Here is a 21,269-nt window from a genome sequence, read left to right as displayed (position 1 = left end):
TTTTCTTCTCTCTATAAATTTAATTTATTCTATATGAATATCTTTGACCATTTTCTCGTTCTCTTTTTATCTATTTCAACAACAAAAAATAAAAAAAGGAAAAATGACACAAAAATTTTAGGAGGCAAAATTATCCATAAATTTCCAAACCAAGAAATCCATAAAAGAATCTTGGAGTTCCAAATTTGCCAAGTTGGGATTAAAAAAGGACAAACTATTAGTGAAGGATGCAGATTTATGGTTCAAAACTAGGAAATCACAGACAAATAAAATTATTCAAACTTTTTGGATCGAAAAGTTATTATTATAACGTCCATGCTTATAAAAAGAAATTTAAAAGCCGCGTTTCAGAGCTGTTTGATTTTGGTGCGGCTCCGGCTCCGACCAAAAATAAAAAAAAACTCGACATATTTTTTTCCCCATAAAAAAATTTTATTTTTTATTTTTGACTTTTGAAGGTTTTATAAGTTCAATTTTTGATAAAAATGGACTTGAAAAACTTAAAAAGGGCATTTGCACATGACAAACAGAGTTACCAAATCATAATTCATAAAAAATCACTTTATTTATTTAGTCCGGAGCCGGAGCCGTTTTTAACGAAATTACGGCTCCGGCTCCAGCAAAATATTGAGACTCCACGGCTCCCGGCTCCGACTCCGAAACACTGTTTAAAAGTCGATTATTTTTAAAAGCAAAGCTTTGTCCGTCCATTTGTCCGTAATGGATAGCTTTTATCGTAAATTTAGGCATGTTAGAATTGTCCTATCGATTTCAAATGTGGAATATTGATTCCTCTAAAAGGTTTAGAATTTTTTTTAAAAAGTAGCTTCTCTATAATCGTTACCAGTATATGTTCACAAGCAGTCTTTAAAGCTTTTATACAACATATCCTAATAATCTTTTTTATTGAGTAATAATTCCTAGAACATATCATTAAGGTACAATATTATAAGTCCTAAAAAAATAAGTAATTTCTTAAACAGATCCTTTTTATGTCTAAGTGATTTTGCAAGTTTATACACAATTATAAAATGTATTGGTCATATAAATTGTATGATGGTTAATCCTTACTCTGGTAACAAGTTAGATTCAATATTTGTCTGATATGCTTCCAGAGTGCTTCATCAAAAGGAACTTAGAAAACAACTGGAAACACTGAGAAAAGACATTAGGTAAGGTTCATAATAACTTTTCTCGTATTTTAGCCCCGTGGTGCCTTTAACACCACGGGGCTAAAAAAACTAGTTTTAATCTTATAATTGTACATTCTATATCCGCGGAAAGCCGTTTATAATACGATACGAGAAATAATTATTCTCGTATTCATTCGAATCCGGTGGATAGGAACCGGTTCTCATCTATACTATGTCTAGCATCGTATTATATCCAGCTTTCTACGAATATAGAAATGTACAATCATAAGAATAAAACCAGTTTTTTTAGCCTGTGCCTTAGGCACCTCGGGGCTAAAAAAAACGAGTTTTAATCTTATGATTGTACATTTCTATATTCGTAGAAAGCTGGATATAATACGATGTACATTCTATATCCGCGGAAAGCGGTTTATAATACGATGGAAGAAATAACTATTAGATAGACAATAGCTCAACACGTAGTACATCCGCTAATCGTCGGGGAGGTGATAGGTTCGAATATTGGCTTAACACCACGTCATAACTAAATAAGTTATAAATGATTCCCTAAATACGTTATAAATGATTCCTGACGTCATAAAAATGAGGGAGATGTAAGGAGAAGTAGGAAAGAAAACCCCTAAAAAGAGATGGAAATTCATGGGTTATTTTTAACACACTTTGGTCTTTGTCACATTTAAGACTTATAGACAAATTAAAGTGTCATGGATAGCAGTTTTGCCCATAGTGGTTTACTTTTAGATGGATCAATTACAATAAATCTAAAATTAATGCTGCAAATCGACCGACAAACTAACAAATCTAATATGTAAAGAGTCTTCGCAAAGATAATTAAAAAAAATATTTTGTCCTAGTTATGATGTAATTAAACAAGGATGACAACATGCATAAAAGTTAAACATTAATTTATAAGTCTAAACAAAATTGTATATAAATTTGTGGCAAAATTGCTAAATACAGGATATAGTAAAAGGTCATACTGTTGTTGCCTAAAAGGTAAAAAATCTGCATTTTTAAAATGGACGTATGGTCTTTCTGGTAACAAATTATAGAATTGCTACGCTTCCTAACTGGTATCTAATTGTTATAGGAATCACCATGAGAATCGACCCTAATTATAGAAAAGCTTCGCTTCTCAAAAGTCTTTTGTCCTAGTTATGACCAAAATATTTGTAATTAAACAAGAAAGCAACAAAGTAATTAAAAAAGCAAATAATAAAAGTTTACAGACTGTTATTTTCAGAGGCGATGCATTTCTATAATTATATTATTTTTTACTATTAGATGTTGCAATGTTTTTAATAAGTTTCTTTGGACGTTTTTATCCTTGTTGGTTTGGTAATATAATTGTAAATAGTATAACAAGATACAATTATTTTTAATAGCGAAGCTTTTCTATAATTTGTGTCTGTACGTCCATCCTTTCACGGTTAGCTCTCCTTTTTTGTCAACCCTTTTTTGTATGACATAATTTTTCTATTCTTCTGATTTTTGTAATAATGATTCCTAGGACAACAATATGTAGATTTTTGACTCTCTTTAAGTGTTCATTAGCGTTTTTTCGGTTGTTCACTTCCGAGCTTCGCCCATATGATTGTTGTCATAATTTTTACAGTTTGTTTTGATGAGCTGTCTAATTTAGCTCAACCTTTTGTAAAAATTGATAGTATAACCGTTATAATTTACCAGAGTGTTGATTCAAATATCTTTATATAAAAATATTATTTTAGGGCAATGAGCGAAGAAAAAATGGAACTTTTTGTTGCAACTACTACATTTAGGTAATATTTAGTTAGTATAACTGTGCCGGATGAAAGCTAGGAAATAGGTAAAATATTGGACGATTGCAATGTCGTCTTCAATTTGGGCCCTTCTGACATATACCATAATGGATTTATCATTACTTAGATTTTACACCAAATTTACATGTTCTATAATAAAGTGAAACTTGCAGCGGGCTAAAATAACGACACCCTCCATCCACCCCATTTCCCTGATCCCTTTCTTCTTAATGAAGAAACTGACTAATAAATGAATTCCATGTTAGCAATCAAAATTGACGACAATTTTTTCCCTGCCATAATATCCACGTTTATTCTACATATATACATTTATCCCATCTACTAATATACGGTAGATTAGAACTGGTTCTCAGCCGTTCTGAAAAATCATGTATAGCTTCGAACTACATACACTTTTCCACGAATAATAAAATAAAAATCAATAATGTTTCATGTAGGAGAAATTTGCTGGAGCTAGTGACCGTCGGAGACAGCCAGAGAAAGTCTATGCGAAACCTGAAGGAAACGGAGGGGAATGAACTGCTTAGGAAGGTAGAGGTATTGGCGGAATATATTAGGAATGTCGTCTTTAAAATTGAACAATCCCACGTATCACCAATGAACGAGCATTAATCCAAAGAAGGTGTCCTAACTTTTTTTGATTTTTAAAAAATAGCTAGTCCGTGTTTTTAGTAAGTAGTAGATGCAAAATAATCCATTGAATTTAGATATGCAGTCGTTTTTTTGTAGACCTCTTATTTTTGAAGTAATTTAATTTTTTAAAATTTAATTGGTTTTAAGGTACTAAAACGCAACAAAAAAAAGAAAAAAATGCCATAATGAACAAAAATAGTAAGATCTTTAATTTGAAACCTTACTTTTTAAATTCTGTTGAGTAATTATTGAAAAAAATCTATTTTGTTGAACTTTGTTGAATCAAAACTTTGGGAGCTCGTCACGAATGGGTTTAAAATATCACAAAAATTAGGACACGTTCTTTAAAAAAGATAACTTTTTACTTCTTTATTTTTTGCTTGTCAAAAAAAAAAATTTTGCATGATACATGAGGATATAAAAATAACATCCCTTTGAAAATATTTTTTATAAGTTATTTTTTTTAAATACAAACCATACCTTTTTACTTTTTCCTCATTTTTTAACACTTAAACTTCATTTATTATATTTTTAAAAATTATTTTTTAAGTAAATATTTATTCTTGTAAATATGAAGAAAAAAATCACGAAACCTTACGTACTTTAAAATGTTTATTTCAGGTAGCTGATATTCAGAATGGCATGGCAGACCTGTATATAAACCAGGCAGAGGCTGACGATCTTCTTGCATATCTGGCTATTGATTATAGTAAAATATTAGGTAATATAACAGTTAGTGATTTCCCTAAAAGTTTGTTTTTTTTCTTAACTTAACACTTAACGGTTGGGGGGGGGGGGTGAACGCCCCCCTCTCCGGTTTTTCTATCTCATTTTCTATGTGTAAACAGAAATCTTTAAAAAGCCTCCTGTGACAGCAATTCTTTACTCAGATACTTCAAATTTTAAACTTAAGCTTTTCTTATATGACTACAAAACATATTAAAATTTCAATTTGAAGAACCCCCCCCCCCCCCCCCCATTCTTCCCACGTCCGATAAATGTGCGCCAAGGGGCCCGACTGTTAAGGGTTAATAGAAGGTTTGTTGTGCTTCTTGTAGGTAATATAAGATTTCAGAGAGCCCCTCGTTGTTAAGGGTGAAGTCTCCTCTCCCTTTCTTTCTTTAATTTAGAATAAGGGGATCGTTTTATCGGTATAAATGTGGAAATGTTCCAATTACAAAAACAATATAGTAAACCTTTTATTTGATTCTGTTTTTTTCTTTCTAGAAAAATGGTCAAGATTATCTTCAAAATTCGGAAGTCGGACAACCTAATATTTACAATTATATAAAAAAAACGCATTATTCGACATTTTTAAGAAACAAAAAATTCCATACAAATAATTCTCAAAATTACTCAAATACATGTTGCCTCATATTGACAAACCTTAATTTTAACACTTCACTATAGAGATGTTCCGCTTTCAATATTATACCTAATGTTCTAGGAATCCAGATCTCAGAAGTCAAACTTAACAAATTAAGAATGCATTTTTATATTTTAGATTCCGTAGACCATAGTATGGCTGTTAGAATAAAAGCATTGAAGGTAAAAAAAATTCCAGTATGGCTTCGAAATCGGTTGATATCCGCTGGATTAGAACCGGTAGTAAGAAAAACTGAAAAATCATGTATAGCAACGTATTACAGACATTTTTCCACTAATATTAAAATAGAAATAAAAAAAATTATACTATTTTTGTTAGCTCCGATGGGCCCAAGGTTTTATTTTAATATCCGTGGAAAGCTGTCTATGATACGATGCGATAAATAACTACTATAGAATTTTTATTCTTTTTGTTTTGACTTTCTTGAAAAAAAAAACAATGCGAAGCAGCTTATACTGCCTAATAAAAATGACGTCATACAATACATATGATCAATGATAGGCCAGTATACAGTGTAATTGGCCGATACTGGCCTATCATTGGTCTTTTGTATTGTATGACGTCATTTTTTATTAGGCACTCTAAGCTGCTTTAGTTGAATCTTTCCGTTTTCATGATAAAAAAGTTGTTTTTTTGGTTATATTGTGGTATTCGGCAACCGTGAGCCATGCCTATGGCACCCCTGACCGGGGTTCGGGGAAGGGCCAAAGGCCCTCCCCCGAGTCCTGGGGAAGGGGTCTGCCGACCCCCTCCCTATGCCTAAAATTAATGATTGAATCTGACAGCCTTATTATGGTTAAGCTGCATTGTTAATTCCCCCCACCCTTCCCAGGGATGGGGGATCATTATTGCCCAAACTGACTATTGTATATGTATTATATTGCTTTTATTTATGATTATTTATTCCTATCTGTGTAGCTATTGTTTGTTGTATATAACTTTAGTAATCCTTAGACCTTCAATAAAGGAACAACTGAATAGATGCTGTTTGTTATTTAGTGATTGCTAGAGAAGCGTAGCTTCTCTATAGTATAGGTGTCCACGTCTGTTCACACTGCCCTAGTCATTTTGAACTCTGGTGTCTGCCATTTATCCTAGGCGGATACCACAACTTTTGGTGACAGCTGTGTGAGATTACGGCAAACCACAAGTGTAGAGCAGATGCGCAGCTGAGGCTAAGGTACTCCCAGCAGTGAAACTGGCAAAACTGACACAAGCAACCTGAATTACCCACCCTGGATAGCAAGGTCTAACTCTGTATCCGGCAGTTGTGGAAGCGAGACAGCGAAACTTGACGGAGAACCGCAAGAAGCGCCGACATCTAACGGAGAATTGAGCGCTCAAGGGCTGAAACAGGCCTGCGGACCGGCTGAAACAGGCCAACTAAGTGTAAACGGCTGAAAATAGGCCAACATTTACTGCAAGAGATAGCAGGATTCGAACCAGCGGCGCTGCAGGACGGGACATTCCCTGCCGCCATCAGCCGGATTCGGATACACGGCGCTGCAGGACGGGACATTCCCTGCCGCCGATAGACTGAAACAAGCCAAGGATTCGAACCAGCGGCGCCGCAGGACGGGACATTCCCTGCCGCCAACAGCCGGATTCGGATACACGGCGCTGCAGGACGGGACATTCCCTGCCGCCGATAGGCTGAAACACGCCAAATAGCTGCGAGCTGCGAGCCAACATACGAGTGTAGTGTACCAAGCAGAGGAAACTACGTCAACTCCAAGTATCCTGAGAGGCTACAGCGCAGCCACCCATCTAGAAAAGCAGATATTATATCACATTGTAGGGATTACCACCCTAGTGTGATGGCTAAACAATAGATTTATGAGCAAGGATTGACTAAGTCCGCCCACGGTGTGGAGCTAGCGACCGGGAGAACAGAGCGCCATTTACGGGTCGCGCAACAGAGTTCGGGACATATCATAAAATTCAACGGACAAAGCGGACCAATGAGAGAGCGAGTTGAGGGATAAGTGCGCGTTTTACCTGTGTGCGCGGATTTGACGGTGCGTAAGCGCGCTGCAAGGAAAGGATATTTCACGCACACACACACACACAGGAGCGGAGCTACTCCATAGCATCTAACAGAGATATTTTTAGAAAATAAGAACTACAAGCTTCTCCCTCCTATCTATAGTGTGATAAAGGAAAACCCAATCAGTTCCTGACAGCAGTTCAGACCCTCAACAGCTATCTGCCCCTACCCGCCTACTCTACAAACTCAGAATAAAACTAGTGACAAGTACATCTAAGTTATATCTTTGTAGCTAAACTACCAACCTAGTGATAAACAGTGTTGGCTGCTAGGCTAGAAAGCCTCAAGTGATAAACCATTTATAATATTGCCTTATAACTTTGTGTCCCGCCGCTGAACCGTTGACCCGATGGAGCAGCCGCAAGCGCCAGGAGGCGACCAAGCCCAAGGATGGCTCCAGGATGACCCCCAGCCGGCTCCAGCCGAGTACCGCAAGCTGATGCTGAGTAACCTGCCGGAGTATAGAGGGCCGCCCAAGCAATCCTGGAGTTCCCACATCCGCAGACTCGAGATGTCATGGGCGGCTTACCGCGTGCCTCCCCATGACACCCTCAACCGCCGCAACGCCCTTTTACTGTCACTGGTAGGGCAAGCGGCGGAAATGGCTTCTCATCTGTTTGGCGAGGCAGGCCAAGCCTTGACTTACGAACAAGTCAAGGCCGAGTGTGAAATGTTATTTCGTCCAGCCTTTGAATCCCAGACTTTGAAGCAAGCCTTCAGGGATTACAGGCAACACTCGACAGAACCTATACAAGCATACATATCCACAAAGTGTGCCTTGTATAGGGAGGCCTACAGCCATGAGGATCTCGAGTTATTAATCGATGAATTAAATCATGGCATTCGTAACGCTAATGTGAAACGTGAAATGATGAGTCATGAGATCGCCTCTGTACCTGAGTACACGAGGCGAGCCATGTTCACCGTCACAATGATTACCAAGCAGCTGAAGGAGGGTGTGTGCCTAGTGGACGCCACCGACGGGCTCACGGGATCAGCCAGCGTCCAGTTGCCCAACTACGACGAGTCGGAGCCAATGGAGATTGGCGCCTTGGCTCCGGGTCTCCACCAGATGGGGAAGGTCGCCCCAGATGACAAGACTTCAGGCCGCTGTTACCGCTGCCAAGGGAAAGGCCACCGAGCCCGAGACTGTCCGACGCCTATGGAAGTCAGCCTGGAGGAGAGACGCACCCAGCCACGCCGTGACCGTCCTGCCAAGTGCGAGCGTTGCCACTATGCTGGCCATACAGCGGCCGAGTGCAGAGCCGACTGGGACCAGGTAGCCGGCCGGAGGCGCACTGCAGACAAGGGCGCTCCCCCAGGAAAGCCCAGCAGAGTAGCCAACATGGAAGGGAGCGCGCCCCCAGCACCACCACAGCAAGCAGCCGCCCCCAACGCAGCGGGCCGAGCCGACGGAATGCCGCAGTTTGGAACCGTTCCAGCTAGGATCAACGTACTGGGAGGCGCGGCTGAACCCAACCGGGTTGGCCTGGGCTTCAGCCTCAACCACCTGGGGCCGGAGTTTGTGCAGCCCAACAACATTGCCGAGCCAGAAGTTCTGAGGCCCCAGCCCTTTAGCCTAAACATGATGGGGCCTGCCCGACCGAGCCTACCCAGCAAGAGTGGAGGGGCGCTACCCAGCGTCACTGAGACGGTGTACGGGGAGGCCCTGGCGGCCGTTGAACGAGAGAGGCAGGAGGCGCTAGCCAGCGCATCAGAGTCGATGTATGGGGCGCCACCCGGCGCCGCCACCTGCGATGACTGGGGGGTGCTATCCAGCGCCTCCAACCTGGTGCCTGGGGCGACAACCATCGCCGCCACCGAGATACCTGGATCCTGGAACGAGCCAGCAGTCCCAGAGGAAGGGGTGACAACCGTCACCCCCAGTCAGCCAGCGCCACCAGCCTGTAGGGAGAGCCCAGCCATACACCATCCAGCGCCCCCTGCCAGCCGAGGGAACCCAGCTGCCCAGCACTTCCAGTCGAGCCAGGATAAGTTAAATTTAACAAATGTATTGTATCCAAATTATTGTAAAACCCCAACCTTGCCTGTGCCTCCTGCACCAGAGGCTGGGGAGATTGAAATTTCGGGATATAAGGACTTGCCTGTGCCACATGCACCTGAGTTCCTAGGGCAGGGGAGGGACGTGAGTCAGGGCGAGCCTGTGCCACACGCACTTCAGCCCCATGCCACTGGGCATGCCATGGACAAGGGAAGGGACCCCTTGGGGCTAGGGGAGCCGACACCCAGGCAGGCGCCAGTCGCCTGTCAGTCTGTCATTGGGGAGGGTATCGGGGTGCCCCGGACACACAAAGATAACGCTCAATGGAAATTTGTATCTAGCCAGGAGCAGCCCAGCCGTGTCCAGCCCCAAGAAGCAGCCGTAACCCGAGCCGAAGATCCCCAGCCGCGTGCGTGAGGTAGATGGCTGTCTGGTAGCTTCTCACACTGGTGGATGGTTCTGTGGGGACTACTGCTGGCAGCCGTGTGGCCTACAACTAGCTACGTCCTGGTAGGGTGGGATTGCGCCAACCCCACCCATGTCACAGCCTACAATAAGGAGAAGATGTGTAGCACGGAACCGCTACACCAGGAGGTGCCCCTGGGCCATGAAGTACATGTCCTGCAGCAAGTCAAGATTAGAGAAACAACAGGATACAGTTGCCAACTCACCGTGTCCCAGTGGACATTCAGGTGTGGGGTATGGGGTCACCTCAAGGTGACCTCGGTCCCCACCCTCATGAGGCCAACCAAGATTGATCCAGAAACGTGCCGAGACCTGGCCAGGAACCGAGTCTATACGCTGCCAGGCAAGACCCAGCCACTGGTGTTCCAGCTGAACCATCCCCTGTTCTTCACCCTCGACATGGTGGGCGCCTTGGTCAACAGCCCCGAGGGGGTGGGTTGTGAAGGGGAGGACGTCCACTTCGAGGGCCAGCTGTACCGCAATGAATTAGTGCTCCAGGAACGACGGCTGCTGGTCAAGGAAGAGACCTACGTAGTAGAGGATGGACGGGTGGAGTCCCAATCTGACCACCTGACCCTAGAATGTCCCCATTCTGAGCTGTCTTGCATCACTGGGGAAGCAACCTACGTGTGGGACCACCTGGGGAGAGATTGCCCCTTGAGGCTGATCCGCAGCCTCCAGCCTAGCCTAGTGATGGATGCGTTCCTGGTTGACCATCAAGCCCAGTTCTTCATCAACATGACCACCCCCACCTCAATAGTGAACTGCGACTTTGAGGCCCATGCCACCAACCACCCAGCATTGTTCGTGGCAGCTGACCCGGCCGCGGCAGCGCTGCCCAGAGTATCGGCCAGGGATGTGGATGTCCCCCTGCAGGCCCAGATACATGCAGGCTACATTGGATTTACCCTGGAGACACGCATGAAAAGCACAGCGGCAGAAGAAGTAGCGGCCAATTGCTGGAAGCTCCAGCAACTAGACCCGGCCCACCCGGTGCGTGTCCAGGGGAGCACGTTCTCTGTGCTGAGGGGAGATGTCCTGCTCCAGCTTACCTGCCAACGCAACAAATACGTTGTCCGTGAAAGCAAGGAATGTTGGGACAAAGTACCAGTGGAACCCACAGGATTTGTAGACGCCGTGACACGGGTGTATAGCGGCCACGCCACCAAGATTCCCTGCTCCTCCACCTACCCCCTGACTGTGCACGCGGAGGAAGGCTGGATAGAGCTAACCCCCGCACCTAAGAAGAGGCCACCCCCGCTGGATACGCCCAAGCAGCTGCTGACAGAACCCTTGGATGACTTTAGTTCGGGAGGCTTGTATTCGCAGGCTGAGTTGAACGACTGGCAGCAGCTGCTAGCGTTCCCAGCGTATAAATCCGCCATGCTGACCGGCCTGTCCTATGGCTCATGCGTTCAGCAAGGTAGCTGTTCGGCCACCGGAGACCATGGGATCGTGTCCTACAATATCGACCGACTGGCGGAGGAAGGAGAGGCTGCCCTGGATGTCTGGGCTGGGTTCAGACAAGCTATTCACGAGTGGGGAGATGGCGCAGCCATACTGTGTTTGCTGTTGTTGATCCTCAAACTGCTGGGGGATCTGACCATCATTTCCCTGGCAGCCGCACAAGGAGGTGTACGGGCCGCCATGAATGCGATGTCACAAGTGTTCCCGTACCATCCAACCTTGTACAGGAAGGCCTTGGCCAGAGCCCGGCTCACCCATGCCAAGTCCCGGGACTTTTCAGTAGACTGGGATGCCATTCCCATCGGCCGGGAAGCCGCCGAGGAAATGGTGTCCATGCAATCAGCCGATAGCGGGCATGACCGCCCAGGCAGGCCTGGACCGCCCTCTGGAAGACCCCGCGGCCCCTCGGGAGGCCAGGCTGCCGCTCAGACGGTCAACTTGGCAGCCAGTGCCCCAGCCGCTGCCAACAACAACCAGAATGCCCCGCTGCTGACCGGCCCCGCAACAGCTGTGCCCCACGCCAACCTGACACCTGCCGGCGCCGAGCTACGTGTCCAACCAAAGCCAGCCTCTACCTTCTATCCCACGTTGGGAGCCCATCAGCCCTGAAAATCACCACTAGGATTCCATTGAATCATTATCATTTGTATATATCTTAGCCCTAAGGAGCGGGCCGAAGGCCTCAACCACTGTCGGAAGTCTGGCAGGGAGACCCCCTCCCAGCCTTCCGAGGGGAGAGTTGTGGTATTCGGCAACCGTGAGCCATGCCTATGGCACCCCTGACCGGGGTTCGGGGAAGGGCCAAAGGCCCTCCCTGAGTCCTGGGGAAGGGGTCTGCCGACCCCCTCCCTATGCCTAAAATTAATGATTGAATCTGACAGCCTTATTATGGTTAAGCTGCATTGTTAATTCCCCCCACCCTTCCCAGGGATGGGGGATCATTATTGCCCAAACTGACTATTGTATATGTATTATATTGCTTTTATTTATGATTATTTATTCCTATCTGTGTAGCTATTGTTTGTTGTATATAACTTTAGTAATCCTTAGACCTTCAATAAAGGAACAACTGAATAGATGCTGTTTGTTATTTAGTGATTGCTAGAGAAGCGTAGCTTCTCTATAGTATAGGTGTCCACGTCTGTTCACACTGCCGTAGTCATTTTGAACTCTGGTGTCTGCCATTTATCCTAGGCGGATACCACAATATTATATACGTAAAATATTCTAAAATTCAAAAATGTAGAATATTGACCATATACCTGTCAAATATTTAAAATCTCTTCAGGAATCAATGTATAAGTAGATTATTTTCCAGTATGGCTTCGAAACAGATCAATATCCGCTGGATTAGAACCGGTTATCAGCCAAACTGAAAAATTATGTAAAGTATCGTATTACCGACAATTTTTCATGAATAATAAAATAAAAATCATTAAATAAAAAAGTTCCAGCTAACAAAACTGGTTTTTAGTTTTACAATTTTTATTTTGAAATCCGCGAAAAGCTGTCAATAATACGATAAATAACTATTATACCACAATTAATAAAAAGGTTCTGATTTTGTAGATTAATATTTTATACAGATGGATTTTTAGAAAATATTTAATATCTTATAGTTTGCAGTTTTAGTTATAGAATAAAACAAGGCTCAGCCACCTGTAAGCATCTGGAAAATCAACACAATTTTAAAAATCAGCTAAAAGTCTAAACATAAACAAAATATGGCAATACCTTTTTTATTTTAAATTTGCGGCTTAAACGGGTTTTAATTTGCACAGACCAGAAAACATACCTTTCTTTGTTTATTTTGACTTCCTTTTTTCCTGAAAAGAAATACTCTCTTTTGAAAAGTTTGATGTTATCCAGGAATCTAAAAGGATAAGACAATGGCCGATAAATTGATGTACATGTACAATGATACACAAAATCACCCCTTCTGTTCATTTATACAATTATGGGTCAAAACTTTTTGACACTCAACTTTATGAACCAACTATTCAAAATTCTATAGAGGTCCTCAAAGTTGCTAGGTCAACAAAATAAGAAAACGTTATTTTAAGACTTTGGAGACTAGTGTAATAAACAGCCCATTGTCCCTACCCTGCCTGGATGTTATCCCATCTCATTTCCACTTTGACAATTCGATAATTGAACATGTTTCACCAAGATATATATACACATACAGAGCATAGAGAGAGAGGGACAATGGCCTGTTTATTACACTAGTCCCTAAAGTTTTATAATACAGTTTTTTTTATTCATTGGCCTAACAACTTTGGGGACTTTAGTAAATTTTGATTGATTGGTTTCTTAAGTTCAAACGTTTCAACCATTAATCTTACGCTACAGAAGAGGTAATTTTGTGTATCATCATGGAGTATGTACATTAATATATTGGCGAGTGTCTGATCCCTTTAGATCCCTGCCTAGAGGGTGTCCCAGTTAAAAAGATTAAACAAGTTCGACAGTATCCAACTGGTCGCAGAAAGGTCATGGCAGAGGTTCCTTAAAAAATAATCTTCAACCAATTTTCCCTCCCCTTTAACTCTAAACAACCAGATATGGCAATATTACTGAGACCATTAAGGCTCTTTAATAGAAATAGAAGAGTAGAAGAATATTCTGAACCCTTTTTTCGTCAAATCTAAGAGAGAACATTCCTAGCAGACAAAAGTATTGTTTACTTTCGACTCAAGCTGATGTGGATTCTTAAAAAATGATAGACTCGCTATTCGATAGTGAGGCAAAATTATTTTTGTGAAAAATCATCCAAAAGCACATTAAAAATCTACAAAAATTAAACAAAATCATATGTTAATAACCCTCTTAAGATTTTATTTCATTTTTGTAAAATTTTTTATTCGATTTTGGAGGATTTTTCACAAAAATAATTTTGCCTCACCAGCGAGTTGCCAGCCTAACTTTTTTTTAAAGAATCCAACTTTGTTTCAAGCTTTCAAATTGTAAACGAAATTTTTGGGCAATTAATTCTGATTCCGCAAAGCTTTCTACTAAGAAAATATACTGTTAACAGCTGACTTTTATGTATGTATGAAATGAAAAAAAACATGCCTTCGTAGGAAAATGTGTACATAATTTCAACCAATGAGATCCAATGTAAATTCCGATGCGATTCTCCTATTGGCTCAATCAGACATTCCCTCTCTTTCTTAGTACCTTTATTGGCTCTTTAAAACACTCCAAAAGAAATTAGGTTAATATTGAATAGTTTCTGAGAACAATAATTTATAATTTTTTTTGTAGGAGTTACATAAGCTGGAAAAGAAACAATCTAAAACTACGGACAAACTAGAAGAATTAGATTTAAAGCAGGCGGAATTTGATAGGTAAATCACTATAATTATTATTACTTGGATCTTGCACCAGATTAACATGTATTCTAATAAAGAGAAACTTGCAGCGGGCAAATATAACGATACACGCCATCCTCTCCCTTCCTACTGTATGAATAAACTGACTAAATAAATGAGTTCGCTGTTAGCAACCTAAATTGATGACAATTTTTCTTCGGTCATGATATCCACGTATATTCTATATCAACTGCTGTGCTACATTCAAACCTTATTATTTTTTGTTTGTTATAAAGAAGGTGTCCTAACTTTTGTGATATTTAAAAAAAAAACAGCTAGTCGGTGCTTTCAGTGATTAGTAGATGTAAAATGATCCATAGAATTTAGAAATGCAAATGGTTTGTTTTGTAGACCTCTTTTTAAAAAATAATTTAAGATTTTTTTAAAATTAAGTTAGTTTTAAGGTACTAAAAGGCAACAAAAAAAAAAAAAAATTGCCATTATGAACAAAAATAATAAGATCTTTAATTTGATTTATTACTTTTTGAATGCTGTTGAGTGAAAAAACTATTTTGTTGAAGCCTGGTGAATGAAAACTTTGAACTTTGGGAGCTTGTCACGAATGGGTTAGAAAAATCACAAAAGTTAGGACACGTTCTTTGATGTTTAGGTTAAGCCAAACCCTGCGGAGAGAGCTGGAACATTTCGACACACAAATGGAGGATGAATTTGATGAAACATTTAAAAATTATCATAAACAATACACGGCGTCTCTAGAATATGGGGGAATTGACACAGCAAAATTTAAATAAGTTTTTTTTATAACCGGTTCTTATCCATACGAAAAAAACTAGGTCTATCATCGTTTTATATCCAGTTTTCACGAATATGAAGAGGTACAATCATAAGATTGAAACTAGTTTTTTTTAGCCCGTGCCTTTGCCATCTCGGGGCTAAAAAAACTGGTTTTAATCTTATAATTTTACATTTCATATCAACGGAAAGCTGTTTATAATACGATGCGAGAAATAAATATTCCTCATTGTATTATTTGAAAATTGCTTTTAGTGAACAAGATCAATTGTGTCCATAATTAGCGTATGATACTTCGTAACAGGGGCGTTCAAGCTTTTTTGTTTGGGGGGGATACATTTTTTTTAAGGGGGGGGGGGGTAAATGGCTCGCGAAGCGCGCCGCAAATTTTTTTTACCCCCCTTAAAATTTTTACCCCGGGCTAATAAAACTTGCATTGATTTATGATTTTTATTTTAATATATGTGGAAAATTGTCTGTAATATAATACTATAAAACATATTCAATTACACAGAGTAGTTGCACTACTAAAAAGACTAAAATTAAACAGATTCTATGTCATCTTTTTATGAATGTAATTTTTCTAGTTTATAATTCATTTAAACTTTGTTGCTAATATAAAATATATTTTACTTCAATTTTAATTCAATACTAAATTAGTTTGTTTATATTGTTGCTCAAAGATTTAATTTATAAAGGAAAAATATTATTGAAAATCTGTAAAATTTAATTTTAATTATTTGTGAATAAAAACATATTTTAAATTGATAAAATATAGGTAACATTTCTAACATTATATATATGATTTATTTTTAGTAGCGTAAATACTCAATGACTATGTATGCACGTATGTCCATCCGACGGAAACTCTATATATATTCTAAAACTCACTTTGTCCGTCTTTTTGAATATAATTAAAAAGATTTAAGTAATACATAATTATAATTTATCTTTCAAATATACTAAATTAAGAATTTTAACTAATATGACGACATTTAAATTAGCTTTTCATATTGAAATTCTAGTGAATAGAACAATTTATTTCAAACCTTACAAAGAACGTTAGAGTATACAAGACAAGGGCAAAACATATTAATTATAGCGTAGCTTAATTAACCATACGGTACTAAAAACCAATAGGGATCTAAAGGGATAAGAAAATGACTAATAAACTGCTGTACATCCCCAATGTTAATACACAAGATTCCCACTTCTGTAGATTACTTTTAGTGGTTAAAACGTTCGGACACTTAACCTAATACAAAAACGAATTAAAATTCAAGAGTCACCAAAATTTTAAAGCTAACGAATAAGAAAACGATATTTAAAAAAACTTTGGGGACTTGTGTAATAACCACCACAATATTTCTAGTATATTGTCGAAGATATTTAAGATTGACGGATTAATGCAAAAAGGTTCTGTTATTTTTTGCTTTTTTATGACTCATGCTACAAAACTAACATTGTCCGTTGGTCTATCAACTGTTTTTTTGCTTCTTAAAGGACAAACAAATATTAAAAATTGATGATTTATTTTCAAGCATGAATAGCATTGAAACATTGAATGTTAAGTTACTATACAAATAGGGACAGATGAAGGTGTCTTGTGTGACGTCATATAAATACGTCTAAAAGGGAGGGGTGAGAGGAGAAGGGAATGATACCCCTACAAAAGAGAGGGATAATAAACGTATTTTTATGACGTCACACATGACACTTTCCGCTGTCCTAACAAATATCACATCTAGGTTGCACTTTGAATTAATTTTATTTTATTTTATCACATAAAGTTGAATATTTATTCAAATAAATAATAATATATTGAAGTACTTTGCAAAAATACTGATTGCAGACCAGGTATTTAAAATTGCTAAATATCTTAGCCTGACCCTGATTACGCCAATTTTAATAGATATTTCAAAACCGATCAATATCAGATTGATTATAACCTTACTGAAAAATCCCGTATAGCATCGTATTACAAACAATTTTTCATGAATAAAATAAAAATCATAAAATATGACCCTGTTTTATAAGACTGAGACATTGGCCTTTCGGGGTTATTAAATCTTCTTTAATATTATAATATTTTCGTTTTTATATCCGCGGAAAGCTGTCTATATTACAATGTGATAAATATTTGTTTATTCCAATGTTACATAATTTCCCTTTTTTGACTTTGCCAAAGTTTGTAGACTCTGTTCCGGTGTAAACATATTATTGAGGAAAACCTGGGTGGCCTCTGCTGGCGTCCACTCAAGGTCTGGCAGGCTGGCAGGATCAAAATCTGCAGGCAGGTCGCTGGTAAAGTAATGCTGATACATCTGGATCAAACTCTCCTTGGTGCATTTGTTAAATTTTACTTTAAGGTCAATTCTGCCTGGGCGAATCAGGGCTTTGTCCAGCTTTTCTGGATAATTGGTTGTGATGACCAACATTCGTCCCTCCATTTCCATAACACCATCAAGAACTTCCAGCAGAGTGGCTAGGGTAAGCTTGTTTGCTTTTTTATCCCATGCTGGGGTATTATTGGATACTTTTAGTAGGCTAAGAATATCAAAACCATCATCGCCACTTTCTGTATTATCATTGTTGCTCTTTTCAGCCTTTTCTTTCTCAGCCTCTTCATCAAGTTTAGCTCTGTCACCAACAACATTCTTGAGATCAGCACAATCAATATCTTCTAGAACATAGAGACGTTTGTGGAGAGGAATATCTTTGTGGTTCATTTTAGTGTTATAAAATACGTTTAGTAACTCTTTGCCTGTTTTAATTTTGTTCAGAGGGATGGCTACAATATGTCTGTCTGTATGATTTGCAATGGCTTTGATTGTTGAAGTCTTGCCACAACCAGGTTCACCGTAGAACAAAAATCCCATTGTATAGGGGATGCCACGCTGCTTGTACCACTTTTTGTTCTTGTTAAAAAAGTTAATTCGTCGGAGAATATCATCTTTTTCGGGGAAGAAAATGTTATCAAAAGATTTTCCCGACTCAAATCTGAATTCTGAATAATTTGCTGTGGCGTCATAGTAATCATTGGTTGAGTCACTAGAAGGTGTGTACACAAAGTAGCGCAGATGTTTGTCTGAATTCAAATAGGAATGATACTCTCTAACCCAAACATTCAGCAGTTGCCGGAGCTCTTCTGTGGTCATCGTTTCAGATCCAATAATAACCTGGAATTCCTCTGTTTTCATGGGATTCTTTTCATTATTGTCATCATTCTGCATGATATTAACCTTTCCCCAGACTTTATCAGACAATCTGAACGGCTGTGACTGACTTACAATCAGGTTTGTCTTCATCCCCTTGACATTGTCCTTGTCAGCCTCGCCATTTATTTCATAATCCTCCTGGCTGTAGTCACTGTAGGACTCCCCATTGTCCTGGTAGTTGTACCTGAAAAAAAACACATTCAGTTTAGAAATCTTTCTCAACCCAATCTTTAAAGATAAAACATTCAAACTTAACTTTGATAACAAATGATTCTGATAAAAAGAATCTAATAGGTACTTACAATTCACAAAGAAAAAAAAACCTTTATATCATTATTTTAAGATGGTTGTACAAAAAATGAAGGGGAAGCAGTCAATATGATGTGAATTGAAAAGGGAAGGGGGAAGGTTTGAATGTAGCTATCTATAGTGCCCTAGCAAAATGGGGATAGATATCACTGCTTTGGCCTACCTATTCTATTGACGTCAGGAAATATCCTATATCCCATTTCTTTTTGAGTGGTTTCTTTCCACCTTCCCTTTCTCTTTTCCTTTACTATACTATGACGTCAATAGAATAGTTGGGCCAAATTTTCCTAGGACACTAGACATAGCTACGGTTTGGATTATTATTGGGTGTTTATTGGAGTACAGCGTTCTATGACTAGTTATTTTTTTATAACACTGTTTATTTTTATACCTGGCCTCATCTGGCTCCTGGATGGGCACCTCGCTGAGCTGGAAGATGTTGGCCTCCACACAGTTCAGCTTCTTGATCTGGTGCAGTACAGCGAAGAAGTTGGTACTGTACTCCAGCCGCGTGCTGTGCATACCCTGAAACAAATAATCAGCTGTTTCATTTGTGTTTTAAACTTTTCAACCAACAATTAGCATCTACAGAATTAATTGTTATCATGATAAGGGTTAATATCAATTTATCGTCCATTGTCTTATTCCGTAAATTTTTTGCTCTTATCCTTTTTTCTAGCGGTTACGCCCCTGGAGGCCTCTTGGGGCACTTGAGTTGTAAAAACTTTTTTTGTGGTGGGGTATGACTTTTTAGGGGTGATTTCTCTTAGGACGGTAGTGGAGAACCATATCGATTCAAATATTATCAAGATCCTTCGGTACACATAGACAGGCAGATCCTATTACTTTTTAAAAATAGAAAAAAAATTACCTGTAGTTTTTTCCCCGTAATGATAATTTTTGAGTCTGTGGACTTGAACTTGTCCAGGTAGGTCCAGAAGTAGTCCATCCTGCAGAACTGCGCCAGGAAGTTAACAATCTGGGTGGTGAACATGATGATCAACCCAGTTAACACTGTGTCCAGCATCACATTTCCAGTTCTAGGAATAAAATATATTAGAATAAAACACTAGAGGGAGAAAGGGTTAAATAACTGTATCTCCCCATCGCAACCGCCTTGTGAAACCTTTTTTATTGGGTTAACGAAAGTCAACCAATGGTGTCGCTTATATTAACACAGCGAAGAAGCAGAAAAAAATTTAGAAGCAGACGAAAGAGGTCTTTGAAAAAGGAAGGGAGGTAGTTGTCTGTATATACATCTATACTGTATATCTGTTGTGGATATTATTCTAGTCTAAAAATATCTTTATTCGGCCATCCAAACAGAAATTAGGATTTTCTTGTTTACATCATTTTTAATTTGTGCATAATGAATAACTTTTTTATCTATAATGCAAAGTAGAACGATGTCTGTCTGTCTGTTTGTCTGTTTGTTTGTCTGTTTGTTTGTCTGTTTGTTTGTCTGTTTGTTTGTCTGTTTGTTTGTCTGTTTGTTTGTCTGTTTGTTTGTCTGTCTGTTTGTTTGAAGCGAAGAATCTCGCTAACCGCTGAATCGATCGAGTTCTCCTTTAAATGGTAGCTTTTCATAGGTCCGGGAAGGTTTATAACTATTTTCTTGGGGGGTAGAACACCCCTAACCCCCCCCAAAAAAAAAAAATTTCTTTAAAATCTAAAACACGAAAAATTAGTTTGATCAAACCTCTTGGGGCAAAGCCCCTAGAGGCTAGAGGCGAAGCCGCTAGTTTATAAAATACTAACGGACAAGCCATTAGAATCTGAGGGCTCTGTATTCAATGGACTAGAGAGGGATTAGAAAATTAAGTTTAAAGCATTCTATAACTTAAATCTGAAAATGAAATAGCCTAAAACCACAACAGGACCTGTATGAAGCTTATGTAAAATAAAGAAACCTATTGAATGAGATCTTAGGCTACAGACATAAACCCCTTACTACTTTATTTAAAAGGATATATTTAAAAGGGTTTACCTGAAATTATATATGAACGATGATTTTATGGTTTCTGTCAACTGGTTTGGATCCATTTTTAGTGTCTTTTAAGTGTATTTAGATAAATAATAACTTATAATATTGAATATTTTTCACCGTTTAATTGGTTTATAGGTATGTGTACTTTTATGTTTGCTTGGTAACTGTTTATCAGACAGAGAAACACTGATGAAAGAATTTTGTGTGAGGGAGTTTATATAATTTTAAGCAGAAATCCTATATTGCACCATGATTCATAATTTCAACAACTTTCTACAAAAAAGTAAATATTTCAAAACAATAAAAAAAAAATTTATATTTTTTTGACACTATTGCAATTTTAAATATGTAAATATAAACATAATTTTTTAATGAATATAGTTTAACCCTGTATATTCGCTTGAATTCGGGCTGTATGATTTCGTCATCGTAAGATAAGCGGTAAAGCTTTCTAGGGCTGTTTTTCATTCTTACTAAAATATCATTTACTTAAATAGCAAATTAATAAATGTCATTATTTTAAGATAGTTGATTTTATTCTGAGCAATTAAACACATTAATAAACTAATACCTAACTAAATTTCTGTATTTTTTTCAAAAAATAATTTTTGTAAAGTATATGTAAAGTGTACTATGAAAAAAAATGTATACAAAAGCTATGAAATATTTTC

General features: G+C 39.1%; 2 protein-coding genes across 2 annotated transcripts; one reads left to right on the top strand and one right to left on the bottom strand.

Annotated features, from left to right (window-relative positions):
• The first annotated feature begins 101 nt into the window (after positions 1–101).
• Positions 102–15,873, top strand: LOC145330066 (uncharacterized). The gene is made up of 8 exons (XM_080174610.1): positions 102–252; positions 1,116–1,172; positions 2,885–2,935; positions 3,394–3,487; positions 4,211–4,310; positions 5,094–5,137; positions 14,225–14,307; positions 14,942–15,873. Exons 3-8 carry the CDS (start codon positions 2,889–2,891, stop codon positions 15,081–15,083), a joined length of 510 nt encoding a protein of 169 aa, XP_080030736.1. The 5' UTR covers positions 102–252; positions 1,116–1,172; positions 2,885–2,888; the 3' UTR covers positions 15,084–15,873.
• Positions 15,874–16,599: 726 nt separating this feature from the next.
• LOC145330065 (uncharacterized) lies at positions 16,600–20,979 on the bottom strand. Its single transcript, XM_080174609.1, has 4 exons — positions 20,599–20,979; positions 19,483–19,651; positions 19,003–19,136; positions 16,600–18,486 (listed from the first exon to the last, which is right to left on the bottom strand). Exons 1-4 carry the CDS (start codon positions 20,652–20,654, stop codon positions 17,229–17,231), a joined length of 1,617 nt encoding a protein of 538 aa, XP_080030735.1. The 5' UTR covers positions 20,655–20,979; the 3' UTR covers positions 16,600–17,228.
• Positions 20,980–21,269: the final 290 nt, after the last annotated feature.

The sequence above is a fragment of the Acartia tonsa genome, chromosome 10 (assembly GCF_053477335.1).
Source record: "Acartia tonsa isolate MP-2025a chromosome 10, ASM5347733v1, whole genome shotgun sequence".
NCBI lineage: Eukaryota > Metazoa > Arthropoda > Copepoda > Calanoida > Acartiidae > Acartia > Acartia tonsa.
Note: the sequence above shows the minus strand (reverse complement) of the source record. Positions and strands in the feature narration are given on the sequence as shown.

Coding starts and splice junctions, on each gene's coding strand:
- LOC145330066 (XM_080174610.1), top strand. CDS start 2,889: ATGAGCGAAGAAAAAATGGAACTTTTTGTTGCAACTACTACATTTAG. Junction 2,936..3,393: donor GTTGCAACTACTACATTTAG/GTAATATTTAGT, acceptor TGTTTCATGTAG/GAGAAATTTGCTGGAGCTAG. Junction 4,311..5,093: donor TGATTATAGTAAAATATTAG/GTAATATAACAG, acceptor TTTATATTTTAG/ATTCCGTAGACCATAGTATG.
- LOC145330065 (XM_080174609.1), bottom strand. CDS start 20,654: ATGGATCCAAACCAGTTGACAGAAACCATAAAATCATCGTTCATATAT. Junction 19,652..20,598: donor TCGTTCATATATAATTTCAG/GTAAACCCTTTT, acceptor TTTTATTCCTAG/AACTGGAAATGTGATGCTGG. Junction 18,487..19,002: donor CAGGAGCCAGATGAGGCCAG/GTATAAAAATAA, acceptor GTTTTTTTTCAG/GTACAACTACCAGGACAATG.